Source organism: Hermetia illucens, chromosome 5, assembly GCF_905115235.1.
Source record: "Hermetia illucens chromosome 5, iHerIll2.2.curated.20191125, whole genome shotgun sequence".
In the NCBI taxonomy this organism is placed as follows: Eukaryota; Metazoa; Arthropoda; class Insecta; order Diptera; family Stratiomyidae; genus Hermetia; species Hermetia illucens.
In genome coordinates, this window is record NC_051853.1 from 46252704 (window position 1) to 46264937 (window position 12234).

At 44.0% G+C, this 12234-nt stretch overlaps 2 protein-coding genes across 8 annotated transcripts in view; one reads left to right on the top strand and one right to left on the bottom strand.

Moving 5' to 3' along the window:
* The window catches only part of LOC119656542 (cytosolic carboxypeptidase Nna1), a 183480-nt gene extending 178509 nt beyond the window's left edge, over positions 1 to 4971 (top strand). For all 6 annotated transcript variants that reach the window (XM_038062898.1, XM_038062896.1, XM_038062895.1 and 3 more), the window contains 4 exons: positions 2855 to 3276; positions 3771 to 3968; positions 4029 to 4271; positions 4470 to 4971. In XM_038062898.1, coding sequence (XP_037918826.1) covers positions 2855 to 3276; positions 3771 to 3968; positions 4029 to 4271; positions 4470 to 4827 — 1221 coding nt within the window. In that variant the 3' untranslated portion in view covers positions 4828 to 4971. The remainder of the gene's footprint in view (positions 1 to 2854; positions 3277 to 3770; positions 3969 to 4028; positions 4272 to 4469) is intronic.
* LOC119656544 (glutamine-dependent NAD(+) synthetase) overlaps positions 1 to 12234 on the bottom strand; it is a 222357-nt gene that overhangs the window by 204841 nt on the left and 5282 nt on the right. Inside the window, exon 2 of one of the 2 annotated variants that reach the window (XM_038062902.1) lies at positions 9608 to 9615. The exons of the other annotated variant lie outside the window; for it this stretch is intronic. The gene's annotated coding sequence lies outside the window, so the exon portion shown is untranslated. The remainder of the gene's footprint in view (positions 1 to 9607; positions 9616 to 12234) is intronic. 2 annotated transcript variants of the gene reach the window in all.

Consider the following 12234-nt stretch of genomic DNA (forward strand, 5'->3'; position numbering starts at 1 on the left):
TAAGAGACTCGTTAGGTGTTCGAAACGGGACTCCTTTAGAGCATACTGTGAGCAACTGGAAGGCGAAAGAGAGATTTCAAGAGTGTGCAGAGTCCTGAAAAGGGATGAGTCGGCCAAGTTGGACTCTTTTAGAAAACCCGATGGTACATTAACGAGCTCCAGACTGGATTCAGTACAAACCCTCCTGGAAGTACACCACCCGGGAGAACGGTGGGAGAAGTGGCAGGGGGGAGTTGACGGTTCTTGCAACCCCTTCAACATGAAAGTGCTGCAAGGGGAACTGGAACACTACGAAAGCGGTTGTTACCTATGAAAAGGTGAAAGCTACCAAAATGTCCTTTGAACATTTCAAAACACCTGGCATGGATGGCATCTATCCGGCAATGCTAAAGGAAGGTATGGAGCACTTAGAGCGACCTCTAAGAAATATTTTTCGAGGATGTCTTGCTCTGGGTTACGTGCCTTCCTCTTGGCAAAAGGTTAAGGTAGTCTTCATACCGAAACCTGGGAAAGATGACTATTCTAATCCAAAAAACCTCAGACAGATCAGCTTGATTTCATTCTAGCTGAAAGATTTGGAGCGACTGTTGGAGCGTCACATTCATGGAAACGCACTTAGGTCACACCCACCTAGTGAAAACCAACATGCTTACCAGCGTGGAAAGTCCTGTGAGTCTGCTCTTCATTGTTTGGTTTCAAAAATAGTGGATGCAGCTTTGAATGGTGAGTACACGATGGGAGTGTTCGTGGACATTGAAGGGCCTTTTGACTGTGCACCTTTTCAAAAACTCTGTGATGCCGCCAGAGATCATGGTCTCGATGATGCTTTAATTAATTGGATCCATGCTATGCTAACGCAGAGACTGCTGTGCGCTGAGGTGGGTATCGATCGCTATCTGACTGCAGAAACAACGAAGGGCTGCCCCCAAGGAGGTGTGCTTTCGCCACTTCTGTGGAGTATGCTGCTCGACTAACTACTATGCGAACTGCAAAATTTGCCAATACATGCTCAAGCTTATGCTGATGACGTGGCTGTGCTTGCTGTTGATCGGGATCTTGGAACGGTGTGCAGTAATATACAACGGGCTGTTGATTTTATAGACAGTTGGTGCCTCAGACATGGTTTTCAGTTAATCCAAATAAAACCACAATGGTATTATTCACAAAAAGGAGAAAACTAGATGGACTTTGCCTCCCTGAGATGAGGGGTACTACCCTTCAACTCTCTAAAGAAGTTAAATATCTGGGAGTTACTCTAGATAAAAAACTTCTTTGGAGCAAACATGTAGAGACAAAGATGAAACGAGCTCTCACAGCTTATGGGTTGTGCAGACGTACCTTTGCTTCAACATGGGTACTCAGGCCTCATGTGGTAATGTGGATATATGTTGCCATCATTAGGCCGATGTTCATATATGCATCCGTACTGTAGTGGGTTAAGGTGACACAAAAGTTTTCACCATAAACTAGTCGCACTGTAAAGATATATTTATTCAAAGCACTGCAAAGGGAGCAGCTCATAGACTAATTCGATTAGATCTATGGGGAAACAACGGGGTACAGAGCATTGGAAGAGTTACCGGGAGGACTGAATCCAGTTCTTACAATTCCTTCCGATTCTCGTGTCCCCATACATTTGATTGGTAGAAGATGTGAAATTACCCTGAAGCGTAGAGAGAACTGGGAAGTGCCACAGGAATGCGTGGCGGGATATACGGAGTCTACCTCTGGAATAAAAACGAAAAATGGGCTTTTTCTTTGGGACAATATGCAACGGTTTTTCAAGCAGAAGTTTATGCGATCCTAAGGGCAGCAAACTGGTTGAAGGGCAGGCGCATCGCAATCTGCAGTGATAGCCAAACTGCATTGAAGGTGTTGAGTAGTCCTTTGATCACCTCGAAAATCATTCAGGAATGCAGAAACCGTTTGAACATTATCTCTAAATCCAATACGGTGGAACTACTCTGGGTACCTGGTCACTGTGGCGTAGAGGGAAATGAAATCTCGGATACTTTAGCGAAAAAGGGATCAATCTCCCCTATGCGGGGATCAAAACCAGCAATTGGAGTATCAGTAGCATTGCCTAAGTCGGTTTCCAAAAACTGGGAACAAGGTTCCCACAATGACAGGTGACAGAGGCTAAATGCTGCTCGACACACCAAACTTCTCCTGTCAGAACCCAACATGCGTACCGCAAAGTTTATCCTGTCGAAAAGCAGGAGAACTTGCAGGGACGGGCCATAATTCACTAGCTGGGCATATGTTCAGAATAGGAATTACTCAAGATGATACGTGTCCCTCTTGTAATGAGGAAGCGGAACCCACGGAGCATTTCCTATGTGAATGCCCCGCCTATGGATGCATCAGGCATCAGATCTTTAGTGCCAATTTTCTCTAACGGAAATCCTGCGATATGTCAACGAATCCGGAATATAACATTAGACGGGGGTGGCGAGTGCAATGGGCCAACACGGCCTGAGTGTTCAGAAGTTGTAGCTTCTCCCGCACCACACACAGCCACACGCACCAAGTCCAAACCTTTCGAATCCTCTTTGATTCTGGGTATCCAGCAGACAATGTTATAGACCTTTTTTTCACGTCCTCTATCTACTTTCTAATCTCTGTTCTAGAGTTCAAAGTATTATACATACAATCTACGCCTTTCACAACCTTCAAATCTTTTCTAGTCCTACTAGTCCTACTTGTCCATTGTTGACTCAAATGCTCTTCTATCATGTCTGAAATTGCCTCGAACGGGAAACATTCAATTTTATCGTGTTTATTTTCGGCGAACTAAACCCCTAATTTAATAGTTGCCTAGTAAAATCCTATCAAATAATTGAATTTCTTGAAGGTCAAAAAGAAGCAGAAAACTAAATCCTCAAATATCCACAAGCGAAGCAAGAAGCCTCATAGAACCGTCCTCGAGCTACCCACTACAGATCCAGGGTCGGATCTTCAATTTTCAACGGACGATGAAATTTACGTGGAAACGGATGGTTATGGAACTATACCCCGTGCCCATCGTCACCATCTCCAAAACGAAATTCAGCGTAGACTTCAAAACGAAATACCACAAAGTGATCAACAAATGCCTCCAGAATTGATTGTTACCCCAGCTAAGCATAAATCAATTGAATCTTCATCCCTACGCTTGGATGATAGACAAAAACAATCTCCACCTCCACCAGCTCTCCTTGAATTTCCACCCATTGCAGGGACGACTCGTCGCACAAATTCCTGGCATAATTTGAATAAATGCGGACAGAAAATAAGGTATGTTGAGTAAATATGTGCATGCACTGGAAAATTTGAATAACGTCAATTTGAGAAAATAGATTTGTATCTTATGCATGGAAAATGGGAGAGATTCATAGTACATTCGTACAGTTTCTTACAAGTTTACTTTTTAAAATGTATTCATGCTCGTGTATCATTATTGATAGCGACGCAAGGAAAAGATATTCACATATTTTCCGAGCACGTTTCTTAGCGCGTGGAGCTTCTTTTACTCACAGGAATACGATGCAAATCAAGATTCATATCACCGTGAAATATTTCTTTGAAATAAATAGTAATATTGTGAGAATACTCGTTCAATGTGAAACATGTTGGGTGAACATTTCTTCTGGTAGAGCCAAAGCTCTAATTTTTTGTCTTGAGTTTAATAATTTTTAAGGACCAACATCGTGCCAGAAGGGGATGCATAGGAAAGCACTGTAGTCGATATTATATCTTTTATTTAACAAATTTCTTTCCCCTCTTCCCAGAATCAACAACACAAACTACATTGAAACAACCGAAAATCTCCAATTTAAACTTTCATTGAAAAAGCAAATTTGGACTGGTGTAATGACCGACGCCTCCACATACAGCGAGAGGAACGTGCCGCTTTCGTGGGGAGTTCCGCCTATTTTAAAGAAGAAATCCTTGCACCTAATCAAGGATGACAGCGAAGCGTTGCTCACGTAACAAATAAGATGGATGATGTGCGAGAACGGGTTCTAATCCGATTTTAATATTTTCAGTGCGTGTTCTCAAAAGTTGGCGGCATGGCAGCAAAGTGAATTGAAAAAATTCCAAGACGATGAGGAGGTTCCCGATGAAAACGGTCGTGCCAAAAGCAAAAATAAAGTCACTATTAATTTAGTAGTTCCAGACGTTGCAGAAAGACATCAAAAGGCTCGGAGAAGTGCAAATAGTAGCAATAAAATGACGCTGAAAGTAGAGCAGTCCGGCTCAAACGATCCACCGAAGCATAAGAAGCGGAGGTAGAGCGCAAAATTCATATTCATGTACTCACGCTTATTTAGTTATGTAGTCGAAATGCATTTCCTTTGAAGAAAAACAGGAAAATACATGGTTGAGATTAGTATTTATGACTTTGGAACGACTGACATCTTCATATATTAAATGCGGTCCATGTCTCCTAAAAGTATTTCTAACATTTCCACTTTGAATTTTCACAGGAATCCTCTTTCAAGGATAGCAGAAACGACTCAAATACTATCCCGGCTGGCAAAAGCGAAAGTAAAGACTCCCTCGAATCAGAAAAAGTCATCATTTTCAAGCAGTATCGTCACTACGACTGCGAGTGTGTCAATCATACCGCCATTGGCACCTATCACCAAAACCCATCATCATAACAAATTCAAAACTGGTGGAATCGTTGCAACCGCAGTCCAACCCATGCGAAAGAAGAAAATCCGTTTAATGGTATCTACAGCAAAAAATCAAGAGAATCCTGTCACCGAGTCGGATATCGACAAGTCGCACAAAAAAGTCAAAACTAAATCTAAAAGGAAGAAAACTAAAGTCTCAAACTAATCAAATTAGATAAATATAATTGTAAATGAGAGTTTAGATTTTCGCTACTGTTTTACGTTGTCAGTTTTCATTGTTATATTTATTGAAATTTTGCGGAGTTTAATTTATCATTAACAATAAGAGATTCTAGGAATAAAAGAGATCTTTTCGTACTACAACCACATTATTTTATTATTCCATTGGCCTGAGAAGAGTTGTGAGATCTCTCATCAACCGTGCCTAATATGGGGATCCTTGACCATTATGTATTAACATACAAAGGAAAGTATCCGGTACGGACAACTGACGGTGGTCGTCCGACTAGGTAATAGAATTGCGCGCAACATCATCTTAGTAGGCAATGTGATATCACATCTTGTTTCTTCTTCTTCTTTTCCTTCAGCCTTTGTCCCGTTCGCAAGCGGGGTCGGCTCGTCGGGATCCGTGATCCGCCATTTGGTTCTATCAAATGCTGGATTTGCATGCAATCGCGAGGCTTTCAAATCCCCATCCGGCGCATCAACCACCGTTGTTTCGGCCTGCCTTTTGGTCCCTTACCATGGACTTCGATGTTCAGACCAATCTTGGCGAGTGAATTTTCGTTAGCGCGAATTACGTGACCATACCTCGAAGACGCCTCTCTCCCAGTTTTTCCACAACCTGTGCAACCCCATATTGATCAAGGATATCCTCATTTCGAATCTGATCAACACATGTCATGCCACTAGTCAACGCAACATCTTCGTCTCCATTACTGCAAGACGCCGTTCATTGTCTTTTATAGTCGGTCAATACTCAGAACCATAAAGAACGACAGGACGGACGACATTGCGGTAAATTTTAGATTTGAGACGTTCGTGGATATGTCGATCACAAAGAACACCAGTTCACCACCACTTCATCCAGGTCTACGTTGGCTGATAGCATTGACTGGAGATATTTAAATCGCTAGCTTCATTACCAGTGATTGTGTCTCACTGCCATTGACAGTGATTATGCCTCTTTCATTAAGGTCGGTCGTCAAAAATTTAGTTTTATTCAGGTTCAATCTGAGACCGTGTTCCATGAGGCGATCATTTCATTTTTTGACAAGTCGTTCGCGATCATTTTTACTTTTATACGCTAGAAAAACGTCATCTCTATGAAGCCGTGTATAGGGCGCTGGACATTGGATTGGACAGTGTCCATAACAAGAACAAAGAGGAGTGGTGAGAGAGCGCTTCCTTGATGGACACCAACAGGGGCACGGAGCGGTTTTAATGCAACCGCCACACTTCGAACTTAACTTTTCGGATCTTGGTAGACCAATTGAATCCACCGCACGAGTTCTTCTGGTACTAAGTGCTGTCGTAAAGCACACTAGATGATCACCACAACACCAGGGACACCAGGGAGATAAGGAGATCCTATGGTCCTTATAACGTATTTTATTTCCCTTATAACGTAAACGAAGTTCCCAGTGGAACATTCATCCGAGCTAACCAATATGGCAGATCTTCAATTTGGGTAATGAACCCACTTTCTTCAACGTGGTCAGGCGAGATGTCATCGACATCACGGTGGCACTCCCTAATATTGCGGCTCTTGCTGGAGAGTAGAGAATATCAAACGATACCACGCCTTCGGATCACAGACGCATTGATTTCGTAATGAACATGGATTCAGCTCCACCTACTCCATTTCGGACAGCACGTAAGACAGATTGGCTTACGTACAAAAGAGAACTGTGCGAAGAGTTACGATCCCTGGGAAACGCACCAAATCCATTGCTGGAATTGAGAAAACAACCCAGATGATCACTACCAGTATGAAAGAAGCTTTCGAAGAGACTTGTCCACTCATGATGCCAAAGTAGAGTAAAACACCATGGTGGAACGGGGATTTGGCGAAACAGAGAAGAACAAGGGTGCTCTTCAATAGAGCTCTAAAATCTAATTCAGCCGCTTGCTGGATGCGGTCCAAAGAAGCTCAAAAAGCTCTAAAGAAAGGTATAAGGTTGGCCAAACGATCATAATGGAGACTCTCTTGAGGCAACCTCAAAGCTAAAGCGGATCCTTGTCAAAGAACGTAGCTAGCAGTTGGGTTATCTACGTTTACAGAGTGGGAAGTACACGGAAAGCGATGAGGAAACGGCAAACCATTTGCTTGAAGTGAACTTCCCGGCCAGCATCTAAAATACCACCTTGGGGCCGGCAGACACATACAGCACTCAACCGTAGGATTGGACTCTGACATGTAAAGTAGTTTCACGGGAGCAAATGAAATGGGCATTTCCATAGATACAAGTCTGCAGGTCCAGATGGCATTACTCTTGCTCTAGAAATAAAGGGAATGGATGACCCGGGCCAAATGTGTAGACATTCGGAATATATACCGCGCTTATCTAGCACGAGTTTATATTCCAACCAGCTGACGTGATGTGAAGGTAATATTTATTTCTAAACCCGGTAAACCCACCTACACAGACGCAAAAGGCTTTCGAAAGATCAGTCTAACTTCCTTTCTACTAAAAGGACTGGAAAGACTAGTAGATCGGTTCATAACGGATACATATATCCCTAGGTGGCCACTGCACTATAGGCAACATGCCTACCAGAAAGGCAAATCCACGGAAACAGCACTCAATTAACTAATGGCAAAAATTGAGAAGGCCATGTCCGTATTTATGGACATTGAAGGCAACTTGAATTATGTCTCATTCACAGCGATTTCCGCTGTTAATCAATTTCAAATCCACATATTGATCGGACAGAAGTGTATTGAGACAAGGTGAGTTAGGGGTTGCCCATAGCGAGGGGTTCTCTCTGCTCTATTATGGCTCCTGGTAATGGATACTTTGCTATGGCTCCTGGAGGACACAGAGGTCTTCGCACAACCACTTGTGGTCGACCTAGCCGTAACAATTATCGGCACAGTATGTGACCGCCTGAATGGGCTCACGGTGAAAGCTAGGAAGACTGGACTAGTTATGTTCACTAGGAACATCAGGTTGGGCAGCTACACTTGGTATGAAGTTGTCATCAGATGCTGCTGAAACTTGGCCGACTGAACGCAACATGCGTGATGTGGGTGCCAGTGCACTCAAACATCGCTGGTAATGGGGAAGCTGACAGATTGGCTCGCCACGGTTTGGAATCCACCCGTCCGGCCATCTACTGTCAAGTCTACTCGGAAGAGGGAAATTGCAAGGATTCACGCACCCGAGGGGAGAAATTCAAACTTCTGCCGGCGGGCCAAAATCTTTGTGAAGGAACCTGAGGACGCTGGAGCGGCACTTTTGCTGTCCCTTAAAAAGTGGGACACGCAAACCCTAGTAGGGCTTTTAACGGGAGACTGCCCTCTAAACTACTACATGGAAAAAATCGAAGTAATGGTCTCGGCCATATGCAGTCAATGTGAGGAGGAAGAAAAGACTGCCCTGCACTTCATATGCAGCTGCCTGGCCTCCCCGGACCTCAGACGAAGCTATCTTGGTAAGGTTTTCTTCAACGAAGAGTCTGTGCATTCTCTACCGCTGGAGTATGTTCTCAGATTCACGAAATCCTGCGAATGCCGTTGGCAGATAGTACAATGAACCTAGCAAAGATCTGAGTGGCTGGAGCTGTGGCTCCCCCCACTAATCTAAACTAAAACTGTACCCCTTATCTCTGGAAGGCAAAGACCATTCAGTTTCCTCCATTTTGTAAATAATACCAATAGTTTCATTTGGATTTACTGAAAGTCCAGTCTCCTATCTAGGGTTGCAAATCACAACCGATAACAGCTGTGACGATGAAATCCACGCACGGTTGTTGGATGCCAACAGAGCTTATTTCAGCTTACAAAAACTGTTCCGATCGAAACGTCTCACCATAGGATCAAAACTCTTAATGTACAAGGCATGCTAGTCCTCATGTATTCCTTGGAGACTTGGGTTCTTAGCAAGAAGAATTGCGAACTCTTGGCCGCGTTCGAGAAAAGAATCTTCCGAACAATTTTTGGCCCCCTACATGAAAATGGGCGATTCCGTAGCCTACACAACGAAGAAATCTATGAACAATACCATGACCGTTTGGTTGTGGATGAACTTCGACTCAATAGGTTGCGGTGGGCGAGTCACCTAATCCGTATGGATGGGGATGATCCAACCCAGAAAGTCTATAAGGGCAAAATCTATGATAGAAAAGAAGACGAGGCAGACCCTACCTGAGATGGAGCGATGACTTAGGCCAGGGCACCAGACAGCTTTTAGGTATATATATAAGGCAGGCCTAGGCTGGATGCCCTTTGTTGCACCATTGATGATGAAAGTTCATGCCTGCGCCACCAAATGTCAACCAAATCAACGGAAAGGAAATCCCAACCCTGCGTCCCATATCGATCAGCGAGTTGACAATAGAGTCAAAATCAGGATTTTAATGCTCGACTCGAAGATGAGCTTCTTTGAACAGATCAAAGCATCAGGGGACAAGGCTGCAGTTAAAGTCTCGGCTCTAATATCTATAACCCATGGGACGTCTTTTCATGAGAGCAACACCGATGCTCTTAGCTAGCCATATACAAGCGTAAGGACGAAGACTTAAGAGAGGTGATTGTCCGTAACGAACGGCAACGCACATTTACCGAGTGGCCACTCTCTTGGCAAAATGAGAGGCCGATGGACTGCGCGGCTCATCGGCTATTTAGATCCGTGGCTGAACCGAAAGCATGGTTCTCTTACCCAATTTCTAAGTGGGCATGAAAGTTTTATGTCTTACCTGTACAAGGCACCATCTCCTGATTGGGTGTTCTGCAATGGAATAGCCGAAGACGCTGAACACACCTTTCTCTCTTGTGAAAGGTAGGATGGGTTTCATTCGCAACTTCACGCGGATACAGGGCAGCTCTCTCCAGGCAACGTTGTCAGAGAGAACCTACGAGCGCTGGGAGATGGAGCCGTGTTACGCATTACATTCTGGTTCTTCTTGCAGCGATGAAGATTGAGCCCGACCGGTGGAGGGACCAGAAGGCAAGGAGTTCCTTGAACTAGCAACTCCCTTCCTCTCCCATTTAAAAAGGCATTCGCCGACTTGAAATGTCTTTAGGCAGGAGAGCGAGGGGGCTAGCCTGAAGTAATGTGTCAAAATGTTCCAGGCTGATGACAGAGGTTTTTAGTTGGTAGTCCGACGGAATACCATTAACATTCTGCGCATGAATGCATTCACCTACCCTACTTCAAACAAAGAAGAAATTGATTCAACCTACTGATCTGAAACAAAGCTAGACCTCTCCCAATGATGTCGTTCTTGCGGCTAAAACGGCCTCCTTCTTGAGGTGTTTGTACCGCTCACTACTGTTGCCTCTTGGACGAGTATTGTCATACAAATCTTTAATATTTTTTGGAAATTAGACTTCTTTTTCTGTGCTCATAGTTAGTTAGCATCTACAGAAGACTTCTGCCGTTTGGTATACCTTCCCCCGCAGATGCCTAGCATATCCCTGAAAACATAATCTTTGCTGAACCACGAAGAGATGATTTGATTTTATATTCTCCCACCCAGCCTAGGTTCTAATCCGAAATAATCTATACGTAATTATAAGTACATAAACTCCCCCTCGGACATCACCTTGTCGTGGTGGGGGAGCTTGTTGTAGTTTACTACTACACTAACAGTGTCCAAAAACACATGAAGATGGAAACAAAGGATTGTAACTCTCCAAGTGGTAAGAAGTAACGGACTTCGAATTCACTCGCGACTCTGAGAAATCAGGTCGTGGCCGAGACACGGATTTTGGAGGCCTCACCTAATTCATGTTCCCCCACGGAGAAATCTGTGGAATACAGGTTGTCCACTTCAGTTGGAAACCTACACCCGGTGCCTACGACGCGGTCAGCCAAAAAGGATAGTACAGCAACTCCCTTAATGAGAGCAACTGGGAATCTGACTACGGCCGGTCGGTCTGTGACACTGTTACCTAACTCTTCCAAAATACGGGGGAGGAATGCTCGGCAGAAGGAAACTTCAGTCGCAAAGAAGAAGGGACTACAGGCTTGCTTGTCAGAACCTTCTCCTCCGCCTGTACTCAGAAAAACGGAAGAAAGGGAAACTGGTAATGTGGACGCAACTGATCTAACGCCGGTATGTGAAAATAGATCCATGCAGCCCGGACTCCGTGAACCTGGGAGGGTTTGTAGCCGACGACAATGGAAGGCACTATGAAAGAAGGCGAAGTTTCTTGGGAATGAGGACACATGGACGTTACTACATCACCAAGTGTGGCGATATCCAGAGAAATCGGACGCAAGAAAGCGAAACTTTCGGTGGAAGGTGAGGACAAGCTGGTAACCCCGGTGAGATCCACACTGAATGCAGCAGACTTTTCAGTTAGCGGCGGTTTTCATATTAGACTGCACTTATGGCTACAAAAATAAGAGTTAGTCAAATCAACCTGCAGCATGCCAAAGCTTCTTCCTATCTACTGGCAGCAAAGTTGGCAAAGTTGCAAGACTGTCCTTATATATTTCTGGTTCAAGAGCCATGGGTTCGTTTTAACAGAATCTGCGGCATTGGATCAGTCAAGGGGACCAGGATCTTCTTCGATGAAAGATCCTCGAGACCAAGGGCCTGTGTTCTGATGTCAAAATTGTTAGAAGCAACCATGATGACACAATTCTGTTCCCAAGACCTTGTTGCAGTCAAATTACAATACCAGGTTAATGGTAAGAGGAGAAACATTATAGTTGCCTCTACCTACTTACCCTATGATTCTATGTGCCCTCCGCCGGCGCAAGAACTAATGGATCTGGTAGTGTATGCAGAATTCAGTGGCCTTGAACTTTTAATAGGTTGTGATGCGAGTATATTTGTTGAGGCAGTAGCAAATGCAATCCTAGAGGAGAGAACCTGTTTGATTTTATCACTTCAGCTGGTCTGATGACCAGGTGCGCCCCTACGTTCGTGGAGCCAAGAAGAAGTGAAATAATTGACCTAACAATCTGCACTTCAAAGTTGTTAGAGTTGATTAGAAACTGGCGAGTACTAGATGAAGTCTCACTCTCAGATTACCGTTACTTAGAATTTAGTCTAACTATTACAGATGAACAGCCTGTAATACAAAGACTAAATCCTAGGAAAACAGACTGGACAAAGTTTAATGAACTTCTTGGCGACAAAGTTGAGCTCCCTAGGCGACTAAGAACTCCTTTGTCGATAGAAGATCAATTGAAAACTCTGAATCGCACTTTTAGAGTGTTTTGAAGAGGCTTGTCCTATTTCCCGAGGCCAAAGTGGTAAAACAGTTCCATGGTGGAACCGAGAACTGCAGAGACTCAGGAAATCAACCAGACGACTTCTAAATCGTGCTTACAATAGCAATAAAGATGAAGACTGGCTAAACTTCCGGAACTCACAGCGTGAATATAAGAGGCTCATAAGATGTTCGAAACGAGACTATTTTAGAGCGTACTGT